The following is a 20771-nucleotide window of genomic DNA, read 5'->3' as shown; positions in this document are numbered from 1 at the left end:
CTTTGTAGGGACATGGATGCAGCTGGAAACCATCATTCTTAGCAAACTATCACAAGAACAGAAAACCAAACACCGCATGTTCTCACTCATAGGTGGGAACTGAACAATGAGATCACTTGGACTCGGGAAGGGGAACATCACACACTGGAGCCTATCATGGGGAGGGGGAGGAGGGAGGGATTGCATTGGGAGTTACACCTGATGTAAAGGACGAGTTGGTGGGTGCTGACGAGTTGATGGGTGCAGCACACCAACATGGCACAAGTATACATATGTAACAAACCTGCACGTTATGCACATGTACCCTAGAACTGAAAGTATAATAATAATAAAATTTAAAAAATAAAAAAAACTTAAAAATTTAAAAATTAAAAAAAAAAAAAGAATTTGCCATCCAGCAGGAGGTGACAGAGGGAGCCACTGGGTTCATGGGTACATGAATATGCACTTGCTCATTGCTTTTCAATACTTAAATATTAGTAATTCATCTGCTTAAATATCTAAGCTTACTTTACTAATATGTCCATTGTATAGACAAAGATAGTTGCAAATATTTCTGTAGGTTGTCAAGATATACACTAGGACTTTTGTCAGTTAACGGTACCTATTGATTACATAAACATGTGTTTAAACTTGAAATCCCTTGCAACTGCTAGCATGGGGCTAGAGAATACAGCAAGGTAATATAGTCTGTCCAGTAAATTCTTATAAAATTGCAATAATCAATTGTTCCATGTGCCTTTCCTTCAGCACTGAAGTTTTATTTTTCTTTATTGATTATCCCAAACATGAACTTGGAGTACAATGACACAATTACAGCTTATTGTAACGTTGAACTCATGAGCTCAAGAGATCCTCCCACCTCAGCCTCTTTACTAACTAGGACTATAGGCATGTACCACCACTCCTGACTGTTTTTTAATTTTTAACTTTGTAAGAGATGGGGTCTTGCTGTGTTGACCAGGCTGGCCTTGAACTTCTCACCTCAAGTAATCCTCCCGCCTTGGCCTCCCAAAGTGTTGGGATTACAGGTGTGAGCCTCCCTGCCCAGCCATAAATGTAATTTATTGCACATTTCAAAATTGCCAAGAGTAAATATTCTCACAACAAAGAATAAGTATATGAGGTGATGGATATGTTAACTACTTTGATTTAATCATTTCACCTTATATTCCTAAATTCTAATATAACTTTGTACTCCGTAAACATATACAATTATAATTTGTCAATGTACCACTTAAAGAATGATCCAAACCTGGGCAATGTGGCAAAACCCTGTCTCTACAAAAAATACAAAAAACAGAAAATAGCCAGGCATGATGGTGCCTATCTGTGGTCCCAGCTACTTAGAAGGCTGAGGTAGGAGGATCACTTGAGCCCAGGATGTCAGTCAGCTGTGATTGCACCACTGCATTCCAGCCTGGGCAACAGAGCAAGAACTGTCTCAAAAAATAAAGACATAAGTAACATTTTTAAATGATCCAAGTATACACTGTCTACAAGAGACTCACTTTAGATCTAAAGACACAAATAGGATGAAGGTGAAAGGACAGGGAAAGACATGTCATACAGATAGTAACCAGAAGAGTGCAGAGGTGGCTATATATAAATAAACCAATCACAGAAAGATTAATACTTTATAGGCCGAGTGTGGTGGCTCACACCTTGAATACCAGCACTTTGGGGGACTGAGGCGGGCAGATCTCTTGAGGCCAGGAGTTCAAGACCAGCCTGGCCAACATGATGAAACCCTGTTTCTACTAAAAACACAAAAATTAGCCGGGTGTGGTGGCGAATGCCTGTAATCCCAGCTACTCGGGAGGCTGAGGCACAAGAATCACCTGGACTTGGGAGGTGGAGCTTGCAGTGAGCCGTGATCGTGCCACTGCACTCCAGCCTGGGCGACAGAGAGAGACTTCGTCTCCAAAAAAAAAAAAAAAAACACACATTTTGGGAAAAAAAAGATTAATACCGTGTAAGTCCACTTACATGAGGTACCTAGCATAGTCAAATTCATAGAGACAGAAAGCAGAATGGTGGTTGACAGGTGGTTGTCAAGTTGAGGGGAGGAGGGAATGTAGAGTTGTTGGTTAAGGGTACAAAGTTTCAGTTTTGCAAGATGAAAAGGATTGTGGAGATTGGTGGTGCTGATGGTTGCACAACAATATAATAGTGCTTAATATGTTAATATCACTGAACTGTACACTTAAAAATGGTTAAGATGGCCAAACGTGGTGGCTCATGCCTGTAATTCCAGCACTTTGGGAGACCAAGTCAGGGGGATCACTTGAGGCTAGGAGTTCAAGACCAGCCTGGGCAACACAGTGAGACCCATTCTCTAAAATAAAAGCAAAAAATTAGCCAGGTGTGGTGGTGCACAACTGTAGTCCCAGCTATTCAGGAGGCTGAGGCCAGAGGATCACTTGAGCCCAGGTGTTTGAGGCTGCAGTGAGCTATGATTGCATCACTGCACTCCAGCCTGTCTCAAAAAAAAGAGTATAAACCAGTGGAAGCATGCTGGGCCCATACAAATGTATAAACCATTCTTAGCTCACAAGTTTTAAAAACTAGGCTGGATTTGGCCCATGTAGTTTACTGACCTCTGTTCTACCTCATAGGGCTGTGACAATTTATGTAGTTTAACATATAACAAGTCCTCTCTGTATCCATCTTACAGATAAGGAAACTGAGACTCAGAGAGGTTAATGTTTCTTCTTGTTGTATGCATTGTTATAATTTATTCCATTTATTTATTTATTTGAGACAGGGTCTCACTCTGTTGCCCAAGCTGGAGTGGAGTAGCCTGATCATGGCTTACTGCAGCCTCAACCTCCCCGGGCTCAGGTGATCCTCCTACCTCAGCCTCCTACTAGGACTACAGGTGCAAACCACAATGCCTAGCTAAGTTTTTTTTGTTTTTTGTTTTTTGTTTTTTTGTAGAAATGGAATTTCACCATGTTTCCCAGGGTGGTCTTGAACTCCTGAGCTCAAACAATCCACCCACCTCAGCCCCCCAAAGTGCTGGTATTACAGGCATGAGCCATCATGCCTGGCCTATTCCTTTTATTTAAGATGTATTTTTACTTAAGATGTATTTTTTGCTTATATATTTTCTTTTCTTTTCTTTTCTTTTCTTTTTTTTTTTTTTTGACAGAGTCTTTCTGTGTCAGCCAGGTCATCGGAGTGCAGTGGCATGATCTTGGCTCACTGCAACCTCTGCCTCCTGGATTCAAGCAATTCTCCTGCCTCAGTCTCCCAGGTAGCTGGAATTACAAGTGTACACCACCATGCCTAGCTAATTTGTGTATTTTTAGTAGAGATAGGGTTTCACCATGTTGGCTGGGCTGGTCTTGAACTCCTGACCTCAAAGGATCCATCTGCCTCAGCCTTGATTCTTTTGTATAGAACCGCACCTGGCATTGGTTCTTTTGCATAGTTTCTATTTCTCCTCTGAGATTTCCTATCTATTCATTGGGAGCATATTTTCCTTTATATATCTGAGCATAGAGTATCTGCTTTAAAACCTTTGCTATTCCAACAACTTATTCCTGGAAGTCAATCTTCATTGATTATCTTTTCTCTTAATTATGGGTGACTTAGTTCTGTTTCTTCATGTGTCTGATAATTTTGTTTTTGTCTTAGAAATTGTGAATGATATACATTGTTGAGATTGTGTGTTCTGTTATATTTCTCTGGAGGGTGTTTAAATTTTTTTTTAATTTTGCTTTTGTTTGTTTGTTATTTTAGCAGGCAGAAAACTCTGTGTCCTGAGTTGAACGGCGGAAACTTCTGTTCAGGTTGTTTAACCTTAGCTGGGCTCCTTGGAGTTAGCCTACAGATGTGTAGTTCAAGGGTCATCCAGAGATTTGGGTAGAATTTAGATGCAGAATTTTGGGCTCTCTTCTCTGGTTTTTCTTTTGAGAATTTCCTTTCTCCCTATCCAGCCCTTGTGGTCTCTGCTTCTGAGGTTATGATATGGGTAGTGTGGTCTGCTGGTCTTGAGTTAGTAAATTCTGGCTTCAGCAAGATGGAAGGCACCCTGACAGGAAGAAGCTCTCTTGGTAAGGACACTAGTGCAGGGATGGCTCCAGTGAGTAGAACAGTATATGCTTGTAGCAGATAAGACTGGAGCCAAGCTGATTAAAAATCAACCCCAAAGAACACACAACTAAGAAATACATGAAAAGATGCTTATCTTGACTAATACTCAAGGAAGTACAAATTAGAACCACAGTGAAATATCTTAGCCTATCAGATTGTCAAAGATGAAAAGGACTGATAATGTTTACTGTTGGTGAGGGTTACAGGCATTCTTTCATTGTTGGTGAGAGTAAAAGTCTGTGCAACACTTTTCATGCAGGGCCACTTCTCAGCATCTATCAATATTTTAAAATGCTAACCCTGAGACCCCACAATTCCACCCCTAGCAATTTATTCTACAGTAGGACTCACTCTGTTGGTTGAAGATCCATGCCCAGAATTGTTCACTAAATTCATTTAAAATAGCATATATACTTGAGCCCAGGAGTCTGAGGCTGCAGTGAGCTATGATCATGTCACTGCACTCCAGCCCAGCCTGGGTGACAGAGCAAGACTCTGTGTCTAAAGAAATGAAAATAAAAATAAATAAAATGGCATATACAGGCAACAATCCAAATGTTCATTGCAGAAATTATGATTATTACTGTTTTTCTTTTAGAGACAGGGTGTCACTCTGTTTCCCAGACTAATCTTGACCTCCTGGGATCCTCAAGGGATCCTCTGGCCTCTGCTTCCTAAAGTTCTGGGATTACAGGTGTGAGGCACTGGGCCTAGACATTACAGGGATTATTAAACCATGGCGTATACTACCATCAAAGGTATGAGGTAGGTTTTATGTGCCGACCTAGAAAGACGGTGCAAAAACATAGGGGAACAAGAAGGCTGCAAAGTGGCAGCACAACAGGAGTCTTTAAGAAATAAGAATCTGTTTCAGCTTAAGAAGTGTCTGGCCGGGCGCGGGTGGCTGCCAAGCCTGTAATCCCAGCACTTTGGGAGGCCGAGACGGCCGGATCACGAAGGTCAGGAGAATCGAGACCATCCCTGGCTAAACGGTGGAAACCCCCGTCTCTACTAAAAAATACAAAAAAAAAAAAAACTAGCCGCGAGGTGGCGGCGCCTGTAGTCCCAGCTACTCGGGAGCTGAGGCAGGAGAATGGCATGAACCTGGGAGGGACAGAGCTTGCAGGGCTGAGATCTGGCCACTGCACTCCAGCCCTGGGCGAAAGAGCGAGACTCTGTCCTCAATAAAAAAAAAAAAAAAAAAAAAAAAAAAAAAGAAGTGTCTGGTTGGGCGTGGGGCTGCACCTGTAAATCCCCAGCACTTAGGGAGGCTGAGGTGGGTGGGATCACTTGAGGTTAGGAGTTCGAGACCAGCCTAGTCAACATGGTGAAACCCCATCTCTATTAAAAATACAAAAAGATTAGCTGGACTTGGTGTCAGGTGCCTGTAATCCCAGCTACTCTGGAGCTGAGGCAGGAGAATCATTTGAACCCGGGAGACCAAGGTTGCAGTGAGCCGAGATCGCACCACTACACTGCAGCCTGGGCGACAGAGTGAGACTTGGTCAAAAAAAAAAAAGCTGGGTGAGAGGTGGCTCACGCCTGTAATCCCAGCACTTTGGGAGGCCGAGGCAGGAGGATCACGAGTTCAGGAGATCGAGACCACCCTGGCCAACATGGTGAAACCCCATCTCTACTAAAACACAAAAAATTAGCCGGGTGTGGTGGCGCATTCCTGTATTCCAGCTACTCAGGAGGCTGAGGCAGGGGAATCGCTTGAACCCAGGAGGTGGAGGTTGCAGTGAGCTGAGATCGCACCACTGCACTCCAGCCTGGTGACAGAGCAAGACTTCATCTCAAAAAAGAAAAGAAAACAAATAAACAAAACCCCCAAGAGACAGAAGTGTCTGCATGGACTTGTGCCTAACTATTCTCAGTGACTACTTCTGGGGGGAGGTGAAAGGGGACCCTGTTAAATAATTTTGCATTTGTACTGCTTTTCTTCAACTGAGTCTGCATTACTTTTATGTTGAATACTCTCCCCACCCCTGATGCTCACAGGTTGCTCTAGCTGGTGGAAGGAGAACCTACACCTCTGGTTTTGGCAAAGTATAGAAGGCGACAAGGGCACTGCTCTGCACCTGCACAGGTCCTTGCCTGCTGGGGTCAGTTTAATGCATCTCGGTGGTGTTTCTTGGGAAGAACACAGTGCACATTCACTTGCCAGTCAGTAGACAAATCACTGAAGTCCATGTCTGGCAGTTCTCAAGGTCATGGGGACTGTAAGGTTGTCATGTCTCACAGTTCCCTGACTTACAAGATTAGTGCTGACAGACACTTCTCAGCTCTGTTCGGGAGAGCAGCTCTGTAATGCGCTTGTGGTTTCAGATGTGGGCGGCCTGTGTGAACCTGTCGTGCAAGGCTCACGTCACCAACTGCTGCAGTTATCTCCTGAATCAGGCTGAGGGTCTTTGCTGTGCACCCAGAGACAGTTGGGTGACAAATCACCTCCAGGTTGGTGATGCCTCAGACTTGTGATGGGACTGGGCAGATGCATCTGGAAAGGTGAGTCTGTCCTTTGGGCTTCTCGACCTCTCAAGTCAGCATGAAATTCAGAAGGCAGAGAGGGACAAGTGGCCCTCCATCGCTGGGTCCAGGGAGCCACTGTGGAAGCGTAGTGTTTGAGAACACCACCCTAGCTTTACCTCCTCTGGTGTCCCGGCCTTGGGTATCTCTTAGAGATGGCAAAATTTGCAGCGCTGAACTCAAGGATTACAAACTAATTTCCAGTCCTGTAAGGGTCATGGGTTCTGCTGTGGCCTGTGTGGCCACACTCCAACTGGATGGAGGGAAGGGCACTGAGTTTGTCAGGCAGAATTTGTGAGACGGAGTCTCGCTCTGTCGCCCAGGCTGGGGTGCAGTGGCCGGATCTCAGCTCACTGCAAGTTCTGCCTCCCGGGTTTATGCCATTCTCCTGCCTCAGCCTCCGGGTAGCTGGGACTACAGGCGCCCGCCACCGCGCCCGGCTAGGTTTTGTATTTTTTTAGTAGAGATGGGGTTTCACCGTGTTAGTCAGGATGGTCTCGATCTCCTGACCTCGTGATCCACCCGTCTCGGCCTCCCAAAGTGCTGGGATTACAGGCTTGAGCCACCGCGCCTGGCTGTCAGGCAGAATTTCTAATTATGGGAGGAACTCTGCTTCCTCAGTGATTGAACTGACCTTTGTGGGGGTGCCTTTGTTGGGTGAGAATGGGCACACTTGGGCCTCAGTTGTGAGGGCCACGGGGTGGAGCTGAGGTCTAGGCCCCCATTTTATCTTCCTTTGATTTATGCTGTTCTGGGCTCACCCTCTTTCCGGAGCTTAGCTACATGACGTAGATTAGTCTCAAGAGTGGGTATCCTCTCAGCGTGTCTTCAAGTAGCATCCCAGAGCCCCGCTCCTGGGTACCCACAACATGAACACCATCCACAAGCAAGGGCAGCCTCTGGGGGGGGAGTGGAAAACATGCATCAAACAGTTGAGATGGGTGCAGGGGAGGCAACATGATCAAACAGGGTCTTGCCTTAAGGAGCCTCATGTAGGAACACCGCACAGTGATGACCTTCAACTGCAGTGGGGCAGCAAGGCCGTGGGAGGGGCATGTTGGGCAGAGCAGGCAACATGCGGGTACCTCTTCACCAAGACAGCAGGAAGAGCACGGAGATCATTTTCCCATCTCGCCTCCAGACTCCCAGGGAACTGTATCAATACCCTTACTCCAGCCTTGGCCCGTGGCCACTGCCCAACCACTGGGCCCTGTCAGTTCAGGGCTGTGCAGAACGAGAGTTGCTCAGGCTCAGGGATTCCATCCGGCTGGGGATGCCTACTAGGGGCCTGGGGGAAGGCCTCATGAAAGACCATACCTGTGATGGGGAGGGAAGCTGGCAGAGGGTACAGTGGGAAGCAGAGCAGCAGGGGTTGCCTCCATGCCTCTCTGCTTCTCACACCCACCCTCGCCTGCTCCCCTCTGCCCTGGGTCTGTGCCCTTGTCCACCCAACAACACCTCTGCAGTGCCGAGTCCAGCCCTGACTTCTTCCTGAGCTGTGGCCCAGCGCTCCCACAGACATCTACCTCACGGATGCAGCACCGTCCCCCCATCCTATTCTCTGAAAGTGTGTGGAAAATGCCTCTTGGTGCCATCTCTCTCCCACCCTGCCTTCCCTGCACCTTCTGGATGAGGTGTCTGTTGTCTCTGTACTTGCCTCCAGCTGGCCTTTCTGACCCCATCCCTCCTGCCTCCTGCCCATCCCCATCCCCACCCCTGTCGGCACCTCCACATGCTCCGTGCCCAACAGCATTGGGGATTCCCACTGTGCTGAAGGAAGTCCTCATGTGGTCCAGAGAGGGAGCTGGCCCCTGCTCCCATTTCCAGACCCATTTTCTAGCAGAGCCTCCATGTCCCCGGGCTCCAGCTGCTTCTGGGATACCAAGGTCTGCATTTCTTCCTCTTTCCCCAGCAGACAGAAGACCTTGCTGGACAAGTGTCCACTTCAATAGTAACTTCCATCCTATCCACCTCTATAGCTGCCAGCCTCCTGAATGGTCCAGAAGAACCGGGATACCCTTCCCTGTCCCCATTAAAAAAAGACAAATAGGCTGGGCGCGGTGGCTCACGCCTGTAATCCCAGCACTTTGGGAGGCCGAGACGGGCAGATCATGAGGTCAGGAGATCGAGACCATCCTGGCTAACACGGTGAAACCCCGTATCTACTAAAAAATACAAAAAACTAGCCGGGCGAGGTGGTGGGCGCCTGTAGTCCCAGCTACTCGGGAGGCTGAGGCAGGAGAATGGCGTAAACCCGGGAGGCGGAGCTTGCAGTGAGCGGAGATCCGGCCACTGCACTCCAGCCTGGGCGACAGAGCGAGACTCCATCTCAAAAAAAAAAAAAAAAAGACAAAATATGACCAGACATGTTGGCTCATGCCTGTCATCCCAGCACTTTGGGAGGCTGAAGCGGGTGGGTCCCTTGAGGCCAGGAGTACGAGACTAGCCTGACGAACATGGTGAAACCCTGCCTCTACTAAAAATACAAAAATTAGCCAGGCGTGGTGACTCATGCTTGTAATCCCAGCTACTTGGGAGGCTGAAGCAGTAGGATCACTTGAACTCGGGAGGCGGAGGTTGCAGTGAGCTGAGATCACGCCACTGTGCTCCAGCCTGGGCAACAGAGCGAGAGAGAGAGAGAGAGAGAGAGAGAGATATGCGTAATATATGCATATATATGCGCGCAATATATGCATATATATGTGTAATATATGCATATATATGCGTAATATATGCGCATATATGTGTAATAGTCTCTGTGTAACAGTAAGTGCGCAGTAGCTGGTGTGAGGGCAACTTGAAGAGTGTGCTTCGAGGCACAGAGATGCTCAGGGCTGCCTGGACAGCCTCCGTGATAGTGGCCTGCTCTGGGTTAAGATTCTTCCCGGTGTTAGGTGAGTGTTCAGGGCATGAGGGCCAGGAAAGGTGAAGGGCTGAGTCTGTCTAAAGACCTTCCTGTGGGTGTGGCAGAGCCTGTGATCTGAGGCAGGGCTCCAGCTGCAGGGCAGCCCATAGCTTCACAGTGGCCCACGGAAGCAGGGCAGCCAGGCTGTAAGGCCCAGTAGGCATCTGGGCCAGACTTCGACACTGAGGCCATGGAACAGGTGGGGCTCTGAGAAGGGACCAAAGTGATCATGGGCTGAAGGCTATGTCCACAGACCCAATGCGGGATAGGCTGTGCTGGGCATGGATGTCAGCCAGGCTCCCCAGCAGGAGTGGGGGTGTCAGAGGCAGCTCTGTCCCAGGTGGCACATTGTTTTCCCCTCCTGCTCTCACAACCTTCCTGTGACCTGGTGTTGTCTGAGCTGTGGTGAGGCCTCCCTGGTGACATCCAGGAGCAGGGAGCATGCAAGTAGGGGTATGTGCACCTGCCCTGACTGCCTGGCCCTATGGTCGAGGATGGGGGTTATAAAGCATTGTGGTGCCTTCTGTTGGGGCATGTGCTGAGGGGCACCTCGCAGGCACTGCCCTCGGGAAGTTCACAGGCTTATGTGGAAGCTGGTGGGAATGTGCCAAGAACAGAGGTGTCAGGAGTCAGGTATTTGGCAGGTCCCAGGTCTCCGAGCCTCAGTTTCCTCATCTGTAGGAGGGTGGTGACCTTGCCCTGCTCAGCTTACCAGGTACAGATGTAAGTTTTCAGTGCAGAGGAAAAGCAGAGACCTTGCCCTCAGATGACCGTACTGCCTTGTCGCTGTACCCAACTCTCCGGTCCTACTTTGAAGCTCTCAGCCTCACCAACCCGAGATTCACATGTGGATTCACATGTGGATCCTGCCCTACCATCCCCCTTCCCTGTCTGGAAACGAGGCCTGCTGAGCTTGGAGCCACCCCACTCCCTGCTCTCAAGCCATCTGCTCTTGGGTTAGCTTGTAACTGGCCTGGCCTGATTCTACGCAGATGTGGGTGTTTCTCCACCGCTGGGGTAACGGTCTTCCATCCTGGGGCCTGGGTCAGCTCTCAACTGTGGCTGTTGTGCCTGGGCTTCCCCAGGCCCTGGTGGTCACTCCAACCCTGCCTTCACATATCCCAAGAGCAGGCTGACTGTCTTCCCCGTTCCCACCTTTCCAGTAACTGCTGCAAGAAGGGACAGACACTGCTGCAGAGAACTTGCCACGGTGTTTCATGCTGTGGCCGGTGGTGCCAGGCTGCACGCTCCATTCTAGGGAAGGGTGAGGCTTCGTGATCATCAGTCTCAACATGGGACTGTCCTATGAGTACCTGTAGCAGGGCGGAGTGGGGTTAGAGTAGTGCCTGCTGCCCGTTGAGGGTGTGCAGTTTCCTTAAGGGCATGCGTGCTGTAGTGTGCGTGCATGTCTGGTTTTTTCCTCCTCCTTATCAGTAATCAGTCTTATATAACCAGGCTGGCCCTGCTTCCTGCCTAGGGGCTATCTGTGTACCATCTGGAGCTGCAAATGGGGTGATAGGGCATCAGCGGCCTTCCCACACCCAAGCACTTCCTGACACCCAGCCTCTCATCTCTGGCCCACCTCTGGCTCCCCCAGGGATCCTGGGACTCAGGCCTCACACTCCAGCATTGGGGGGCTTTGCCCTTCTGGTGGTGCTCTCCTTTGCAGGTACCTTGGAACAGGGGTGCGACAGAGTTCCGGAGGTGCCATCTGTTGCGTGGATACTCTGCTGCCACCCTCGTCCACCTTTCTGGGGCAGAACACTTGGATGGGTCTTTATTTAAGAAGACAAAAGGGAGAGAGAATGCAGAGGCCGGGTGTGATGGCTCATGCCTATAATCCCGACACTTTGGGAGGCCTAGGCAGGTGGATCCCTTGAAGTCAGGAGTTCAAGACTAGCCTGGCCAACATAGTGAAACCCCGTCTCTACTAAAAATACAAAAAAAAAAAAAAAAATTAGCTGGGCATGGCGGCGGATGCCTATAATCCCAGCTACTTGGGAGGCTGAGGCAGGAGAATCCCTTGAGCCCAGGAGGCGGAGGTTGCAGTGAGCCAAGATTGCACCACTGCACTCCTGCCTGGGCAACAGAGGGAGACTCCGTCTCAAAAAAAAAAAAATTGCATGGAGTTTGTCTGTGTGACCCGGGCAAGTCATTTCTCCTCCTTGGGACTCAGTTCCTTGCCTGTGAAGCGGGACAGCACTTCTCCCTCGTGGAGCTGTTGTGAAAATTAAAGTAGAAAATGCACCTGTGGTGGTTGTTGGGAGTGACCCGTTCCCCCAACCCTGACTCCCCTGCAGGATGGGGCCCGGGCCCAGGGATGGGGGATGGGCTGGCAAAGGATGCCCATCCCAGAGAGGAGTCTTCTCGGCAAATGTGGAGACCAAGCTGAGTCAGAGTCCAGGATCTAAGTTTGAGGGTGCTCCTTACACCCTGTAGCCATGAGTCTTTGGCTGGGTCAAATGGCCTTTCCGAGCTACAGTTCCTTATCAGTAAAGCCTGGGCAGTGGTGCCAGGATGCTGGACACAGTGTGAGTGCAGGTGGGGATCCACTGACCACTCTGCTGGGGAGCAATTCATGGGGAGCACCCCTCTAGAGAGTGATGATTTGCACAGGGCCCTCAGCCCAGTCCCTTGCAGGCTGGACCTTGGAGAGTGAGGCCCTGAGGCGAGACATGGGCACCTGGCTCCTGGCCTGCACCTGCGTCTGCACCTGTGTCTGCTTGGGAGTCTCTGTCACAGGGGAAGGACGAGGTGAGGGCTGGGCACTAGTGTTTGTATGAGGTTGGGGAGAACTAGGGCATGTTTGGGGGACTGGGTTGTCCAGTGTCAAGTCCCTAGGGAAAGATTTGGCTCAAACTGTGCTGGGGCATGTCCTCTAGGGGTCTCCCTTCCTTCACCTTCTTGATGCCTCTCTGGGTCTGACTTGCCCGTGTACCAGGAGTCAGAGCCCATCATTTCCCAGGCCTCCCAGTGCTTCCCTGGACAGATTCTGGGATCATTCACTGGTGACTGCCCTGCTAGGGTGTCAGCTGTCAGAGCCCCCCCAGCCCCCTAGCTCAGCTGTGCTCTGAAGCACTTACTGTGGGCTCCCAATGATCACTGTCTCCAGGGCCAAGGGCTGGAAACTTCACCTGCCTCAACAACAACATTCTCAGGATCGATTGCCGTTGGTCTGCCCCAGAGCTGAGCCAGGGCTCCAGCCCCTGGCTCCTCTTCACCAGGTGAGGGTGGAGGGCCATGCTGGGGGAACGGTGAGGGGCCTGAAGGGACTTAGGGTCCCACGTTGATGTTGGGCTGGCACATGGAGGAAAGACATGGCTTTCCATGGGAAAGGAGGGAGACTAGGCTTGCCAGAAAGGAGGCAGCTGCTCCCAGGATGAGTTCTAAACATGCTGCCTGAGCCCTTCCCTCCTCCCGTGCTCTGGACAGGGATGAGGGTGAGGTCCCCAGGATTGAAGCAGCTACGCCAGGACAGGGTAGCAGCCCCGTGGTGCTGACACATGCCCTTTCCAGCAACCAGGCTCCCGGCGGCACACATAAGTGCATCTTGCAGGGCAGTGAGTGCACCGTAGTGCTGCCACCCGAGGCAGTGCTCGTGCCATCTGACAATTTCACCATCACTTTCCACCACTGCGTGTCTGGCAGGGAACAGGTCAGCCTGGTGGACCCGGAGTACCTGCCCCGGAGACACGGTGAGCAGCGGCTATAGGTCTGGGGCGGGGCCCCTTGGCAAGAACATCCTGGCTGCTTGGGCATTGGAAGCAGGGCCCTGCAGCCTGTGACCCCTGTGGCCCAGTGAGTGGGCAAGATTTGGAAACTACCTAGTCTAGCTGCACAGGCCAGAGGAAGTCATTGCTGTCCTGTCCTGCCTGGGGCTTTTCTTGACCAGTCTCCCAGTGAGGTGCCTGGTCTGAGAGGGCCTTGACCATGCCCCTTGGGAATCTTTCAGGCCCCAGTCTTGTGTGTTCTGACTGACACACCCAGACCCATGGGGCTTCGGCCTCACATGGATTCACTCTGTTCCAGTGAAGCTGGACCCGCCCTCTGACTTGCAGAGCAACATCAGCTCTGGCCACTGCATCCTGACCTGGAGCATCAGTCCTGCCTTGGAGCCAATGACCACACTTCTCAGCTATGAGTTGGCCTTCAAGAAGCAGGAAGAGGCCTGGGAGGTAACACTTTGGCTGGCTTTCCCTGAGGGCCTCTCTCCTGGGAACAGCAGTCCAGGGCAGACCCCCCACTCTACATAGGGAGATGTCAACTTGCAGTGATGAGGAGGGGAGGAACTAGAGCGGTGTGCCTGTGTCTCTGTATGTGCCCATAAGTGTGAGTGTGCATGTATGTGTTTATGTGTGCACACATGTAAGTGTGCACACTCACATGTTTTTGTGCCTTTGTTTATGTGTTTATATGTAAGTTTATGTGTATGAGTGTGTATGTGAGTGTGGTGAGTTGCTTCTGTGCCCACACTTGTGTATATGAGTGTGCATGCAAGTGTGAGGAGTGTGAAAGTGTGCCTGTAGACATGTTCGCCTGTGTGTGCCTATGTGTATTTGTGGGCCAACGCAGCTGTATCTGTGTGTGAGTGTGAGTGCCTTCTCTGTGTGTGTGTGCACGTGAATGTGGTGAGTGTGCCTGTGTGTTAACACAGGTGTGTTCATGTGTGTATTATATGAGCATATAATGCATGTGTGTATTCTCGAGGGCTGAGGCACCCAGCCCCACCTTCAGCACCTAACTGCCCCCACCCCCACAGCGGGCCCAGCACAGGGATCACATTGTCGGGGTGACCTGGCTCGTACTTGAAGCCTTTGAGTTGGACCCTGGCTTTATCCATGAGGCCAGGCTGCGTATTCAGATGGCCACACTGGAGGATGACGTGGCAGAGGAGGAGCGTTACACAAGCCAGTGGAGCGAGTGGAGCCAGCCTGTGTGCTTCCAGGCTCCCCAGAGACAAGGTGGGCGCTGCTGTGGCTGAGGCACTTCCAGAGTCTGGGCTGGGCGTCTTCTCCCCTGTTCACCTCACTCCCTGCACCCTTTCACACTCCTGGAAGCCCCTCCCCGAGGCAGCCATACCCCAGTGGATCCCCTTCCTCAGAAGGTCTGAGGTCTATACGGCGGAAACAAACACCTGCCAACTCCGGGGCTTCCTGGGAACCCGTAGTTAGTGGCTCCTGTTAGGAGTGAGGGTGGCAGGGCTGCACACCAGGGTTGGTGCTCCTGCCTGGAGGCTGGACATGACCTCAGTGTCGTTAGGGATGGCAGGGCTGACCCTTGCACACTGCAGTGCTGAGACGACCCCGTTAGTGTGGCAGATGGGAAGAGTGAGGCCCAGGAGCATGACTCACACAAGGTCCTTCAGCAGGTGACACAAACCTCCAAGGCCCATCACAAACCTTCCACTGTAGCCCAGGGCACTAAAGGGCGCACCCTTGCCATATAGGTTTGTGGGGAGCCTCCTGGCACTGAGGCTGCTCACAGCCCTGGGCCCTTCCTGCCCACAGGCCCTCTGATCCCACCCTGGGGGCAGCCAGACAACACCCTTGTCGCTGTGTCCGTCTTCCTCCTGCTGATTGGCCTGACTTACCTCCTGTTCAAGCTTTCACCCAGGTAGGTAGCTGATGTGTGTGTGGGTGTGTGTGTGTGTTTGTGTGTACATGTGTGAGTGGGTAATAGTGTACATGTGTTAGTGTGTGTGTGCAGATGTGTCACTGTGTGCCTGTGTGAGTGTATGGTTGGTGGGGATTCAAGGGCCACCCTTGTCTGGTTCCTCCCCTCCCCTCTCCATTGTCCGGTCCTGGATGGGGTGGGCTTTTCAAGTCTCCACCCTGGGCCAGAAGAGGGTTCACAAGTTGCCAGGGGAGAGAAGGGAAGGGGGATCTGTGACAGAGGCCGAAGACAAGGGCAGTGTGGTCCCGACCAGACCCAGAGTCACTGAGATCAAGAGCCTGGATCCTAGTCTTCTGCCTCTGGAGGAGCTTGGTTTGTTCATCTGTTCACACAGTCTACAAAAGGACAGTTGGGGCATCTGGTGTGCTCAGGACCCTGTTCTCACCCTGGCATATGCCTTAGAGAACAAGATGGACAAGGACTCTCTTTAAATAAACCGTCATGCCTCATGCACCGCCTGTCAGGTTACAAGAAGGGGCGCAGGGGCCATGTCGGGCAGCAGATGTGAGGAAGAGGGTGTGGGGAGAGGGTGTTGGGTGGGGCTAAGCGGGAGGGTGCTTGACTTCTCCTTGGAGCAAAGGAAAGTGTGAAACTGTGTGATACGACCTAGTTTATGTTTTGAGGAATGGATTGCTGGGACAAGGGGACAGGGGGGACCTGCTGGAGGCCAATGTGGGCCTGTGGGGTGCCCACGGGGAGATGATTCGGCATGAGTTAGTGAAAGAAGCGGAGACAGAGCAAATTTGAAGGAATTGCGGGGTTTTAGGAGGAGAAACAGAGGGGACATGTGGGTGGATGAGATACGAGTGGTGACCCCTGAGGTGGGGAAATGGGGGACACCCTTGCGGGGAGGTTGGGGAGGTCTATTTGCACCTGTTGGGTTGGAGCCCCAGGTGACATCCTTGTGGGAGGGTCAGTGGATCTTTGGCAGCAAGTCTGGTGCTCAGGGAGACACTGGGTGGAGTGGGAGCCACAGACCTTCTGCTGATGGCAAAGACGGGGTTCCTGGAGGTGCTGGCTCCCTCTGCGGGCTGAGGACCCGGCTGGTAACTCCCCGTTCTGAACCCACCATAGCAGCTCACGCTGTAAAGGATGCCTGCCTCAGTAGAAATCAGTTCTGTGAGACCATTAAGTAAGGCGGCCCAGTTGGGTCCTACCCTGAGAGTGGGTTGGAATGTGATGAGACCAGAGAGAGGCAGTGGCAGGGACGAGGTGGGTGGGCCTCCTGCTGATGGAAGGAAGCTCAGCCTCTGCAGTGACCTCAGGCCACCTCAGGCCCCCTGGGTCGCCACAGGCCTCTGACTGGCCTCTCCTGGCCTCAGGGTGAAGAGAACCTTCTACCAGAACGTGCCCTCTCCAGCGGCGTTCTTCCGGCCCCTCTACAGTGTGCACAATGGGAACTTCCAGGTGTGTGCAGAGACCACGGCAGGGCGTCGGGGGCAGGTGTTGCCCAGAGCTCTGGCCTGCCCAAGATGTTGGCTTTCATGAGGGTTGGCGGCCAGTATGGGAGGCTGGTCAGTGCTTGGAGCCTTGTCTGTATATTCAGTGAATTTCAGTTTATACGCGTGTCTCAAATGGGGAAAAACTAGCTTTATTATACGCATGTCTCAAATGGGGAAAACTAGCTTTATTTTCCATTGCTGATTTCTTTTGTTCTCATATCTCCAGTTCCATTGTCGATGGAAAAATGTAAATTTCTCATGACTTATCTCTGTCTCCTCTGGTTTTCAGCTGTCTGCACCCACCATGTGCCTCACCTCCTCCTTCTGCGAACGTGTCTGTCCTGTGGCCATGGGGAAGGGGCTGTGGTGTGTGGGCTGCCCTTGGGGCTCTCACTGCTTCTGGGTTCCTGCTCTGCCTGGTCCCTTAGTCCCCCCGGATCGCATGCTGACACCACAGCTGAGGAGTGGGCTCTGCACTTCCCCCTCTGTGGCCCTGTTGGACTCCCACAGCCCAGGGACCAGTGAGCAACTTGGGGGTTGCATCAGGCCCTCCCCTCCCTGCTGGGCTGGCGGTTCATGCCCCCTGGGTGGGAGGAGGAGGAGAGAGAGGGCTCCAGTGAGTGGTCTCTAGTTTTTCCCCTCAGACTCCTCACTTTGGGCAAAGGACAAGAGAGGCAGTGAGGGCCCCTCCCTGGGGTCTGGGCCAAGTTGACCCCTCTTCTCCAGGATCTTCCCTCCCTGTGCCCTAGGGTATCCCTGGGCCCTGTGTGGCAAGGATGTCCCCTCCACACTGCGTCTCCAACTTACTATGCAGGAAAATCCTTTTCTCTCTCAGCGAGGAGCCTAGTTTTCAAGATTTTTGCCCAAATAGTCAATTTGAACCACAAACCGGGCACCTCGCTCTTGGCAGAGTCTCCCCCGTTCCCCAAGGTGTTAGGTGTCAAGAGCCTGGGCAGCCGAGGACAAGGCTGAGCAGGGCACACATTGTGATTGTCCCTGGGACTGTCATCGTGTTGCAGGCACCAGCCCTTCCCTAGAGAATCAGGGCACCTGCCAGAGGTTATTTAGACCCTCAGGTGGAGATCTGGTGCTGTAGGTTGGTCTCCAGGGAGCAGTGCAGTGATGGAGGGTGTGGTGTGTGTGGTGAATGGGATGGAGGCTCCTGGTCACACCAAGGGAATAGCTTCTTTTTGGAGGCGGGAGCCTCCTGTGGCCCTACAGAAGGATCCAGATCTGCTGGCTGTAGCCCAGTGCTTTGAAAGTCACCGTTCTTGACAGCGACTCATGTGTGTATGTGTGTGTGTGCGCATGTCAGGTGGGAGTGCCCAGTCTCTGTAGCTGCTGAAAGGCGCTGAGGCACATGCTGTCAGGAGTTGGCTCTGTCCTGGGCAGATGTCACCATCTGTACCTTGGTTCAAGCTGCTGTGAGAACCAGGCCCTGTGCTGGGGGAGCAGTGAGGGGCCTGAAGAGACTCAGGGTCCCACATTGAGGTTGGGCTGGCACATGGAGGAAAGACAGAATGTTCAAGATACAGGTGATGCTTGGCCTCTGGGTGTACTTTGGGCTGCTATGGGGAATGGCACCTCTCAGCCCTCCCAGGGAAACCTCAGGAGGGCTTTCTGGAGGAGGAGGGAGACTAGGCTTGCCAGAAAGGAGGCAGCTGCTCCCCAGATGAGTTCTGAACATGCTGCCTGAGCCCTTCCCTCCTCCCGTGCTCTGTTCCAGACTTGGATGGGGGCCCACAGGGCCGGTGTGCTGCTGAGCCAGGACTGTGCTGGCACCCCACAAGGAGCCTCGGAGCCCTGCATCCAGGAGGCCGTCGCACTGCTCACCTGTGGCCCAGTGCATCCTTGGAAATCTGTGGCCCTGGAGGAGGAAGAGGAGGGCACTGGGACCAGGCTTCCAGGGAACCGGAGCTCAGAGAATGTGCTGCCAGCAGGGTGTATGGGGTGGAGGGCACAGACCCTTGCCTATCTGCCACAGGAGGACTGGGCCCCACGTCCCCACCGGGTCAGCTCCTCCAGACTCAGAGGGCAGCAGCAGCAGCAGCAGTGACTACTGTGCTTTGGGCTGCTATGGGGGATGGCACCTCTCAGCCCTCCCAGGGAACACGCAGAGCCCTGGGCCCATCCCAGCCCTGGCTTGTGGCCTTTCCTGTGACCATCAGGGCCTGGAGACCCAGCAAGGAGTTGCCTGGGTGCTGGCTGGCCACTGCCAGAGGCCTGGGCTGCATGAGAACCTCCAGGGCATGTTGCTCCCTTCAGTCCTCAGCAAGGCTCGGTCCTGGACATTCTAGGTCCCTGACTCGCCAGACGCATCATGTCCATTTTGGGAAAATGAACTGAGGTCTCTGGAGCCCTTGTCTGTGACTGGACCTCCTGAGAAGGGGCCCCTAGCAGTGGTCAGAGGTCCTGTCTGGATGGAGGCTGGAGGCTCCCCTTCAACCCCTCTGCTCAGTGCCTGTGGGGAGGAGCCTCTACCCTCAGCATCCTGGCCACAGGTTCCTCCTTCCACTGTTCCTTTTCTTTATCCCTGGCCTCTCTGAGAAGAGGGGTGTGGTCTCTCAGCTGTTCTGCCCTCATACCCTTAAAGGGCCAGCCTGGGCCCAGTGGACACAGGTAAGGAACCATGACCACCTGGTGTGACCTCTCTGTGTCTTCCTGAGGCACCTTTCTAGAGATTAAAACGAGCTTGATGGCTATTCCAAAGTGTTGATAGCTGGGAGGAGGGGCCAGAGGAGGGGTGAGGGGTGGGGTTTGTCCAGCCCTGGGCTTTCTGGGCTCTAGAGACAGCACAGTGGAGGCTCAATGACAGTTCTGGGGACAGCAGGGTGGAGGTTCAGGGCAGTTTCGGGACAGCAGGGTGGAGGCTCAGGGACAGTTCCTGGGAGGCCAGCACCCTCATTCCTCCTTGTCCTCATCCTCCCACTTGCTCCAGGAAAGTGAGAACTGAGGCTGGAGCTCCTAGACAGTCAGGCCTGGAAGGGACCATCCAGCAGTGATGGTGGTCTGTGAAGGGTCCTGCTTCTGTCCTCAGCCTCTCAGAGGGTGGGCTTGGTGAGGAGCTGTGGTCTGGAGAGAGTGGCAGTTGCAGCAGAACATGCCTGCATTTGTTTCCTAGGGCTGCCGTAACAAAGTGCCACAAAGTGGGTATCTTAGAACCACAGAGATTGTTATCTCACAGTTCTGAAGTCCAGAAGTTGGAAACAAAGATGTTGGCAGTATTCCCGACCACATGTTCTTAGGCTCCCATGAAACAGAAGTTGATACGAGGCCAAGCAGGTTTCCCAGACAAGGCTTTATTGAGTCTTATGGCCTGAAAGGTTGGGCAGAAGAGAGACAGTGCAGGAGGAAGGATTCTTGGCTGGCTCCCCAAGGGGAATGCATTGTGGTGTCTTAAGGAGGGTGACATGCATAATTTATGAGGTAGGTGAGTGTCATTACATGTATGGGATGGAGTGAAGGGTGCTCAGATGCATGCTAACACATACGTTGTGTGATCAGAAAATGGCAGATAAGCCCCTCCCTGGGTGAGGACTTTAGTATTATCATAAGGCCAGGGTAATTCTCCTGGCCTTGTGCACAAGCAGGTGATAGAGTCAACTCCCCTGACTAAGACTTATGGCATGATGCTACTTACCTTATTTTTTTTCAGACAGTTGGCAAGGTCTGGTTAGCGAGTCTGGTGCTGCAAGTTCTAGTGGTCAGCAGGCACGTATGGAACAACACGTTAGTGGGGGTGGGCCAAGTCCCATTTCTACTCTGTCTCAGCAGGGCCATGCTCCCTCTGAAGGCACTAGGGAAGGATTAGTTTCAGGCCTTTCTTCAGGTTCTGTTAGTTTCTTGGCTTGTGACACCAAAGCTGTAATCTTTTTGTTTTGTTTTGTTTTTGAGACAGAGTTTTGTTCTTGTCACCCAGGCTGGAGTGCAATGGCACAATCTCGGCTCACTGCAACCTCCACCTCCACCTCCACCTTCAAGCGATTCTCCTTCCTCAGCCTCTGGAGTGGCTGGAATTACAGGCACCTGCTACCATGCCTGGCTAGTTTTTGTATTTTTAGTAGAGACAGCATTTCTCTATGTTGGCCAGGCTGTTCTCAAACTCCTGATATCAAGTGACCCGC

General features: G+C 52.1%; 1 protein-coding gene across 1 annotated transcript; it reads left to right on the top strand.

The window, feature by feature from the left end:
• The first annotated feature begins 6450 nt into the window (after window positions 1-6450).
• On the top strand, window positions 6451-20553 carry LOC108530577 (interleukin-9 receptor-like). Its single transcript, XM_017873570.1, is given in 10 exon segments — window positions 6451-6606; window positions 12173-12286; window positions 12645-12756; window positions 13049-13227; window positions 13562-13707; window positions 14292-14493; window positions 15040-15145; window positions 16528-16612; window positions 18374-18651; window positions 18653-20553. Coding segments are annotated over 10 exon segments (1542 nt in total). The 5' UTR covers window positions 6451-6578; the 3' UTR covers window positions 18945-20553.
• Window positions 20554-20771: the final 218 nt, after the last annotated feature.

This window comes from Rhinopithecus bieti, unplaced genomic scaffold (genome assembly GCF_001698545.2).
Source record: "Rhinopithecus bieti isolate Rb0 unplaced genomic scaffold, ASM169854v2 scaffold_8431, whole genome shotgun sequence".
Classification (NCBI taxonomy): Eukaryota; Metazoa; Chordata; class Mammalia; order Primates; family Cercopithecidae; genus Rhinopithecus; species Rhinopithecus bieti.
This window is presented reverse-complemented; position numbering and strand designations above follow the sequence as displayed.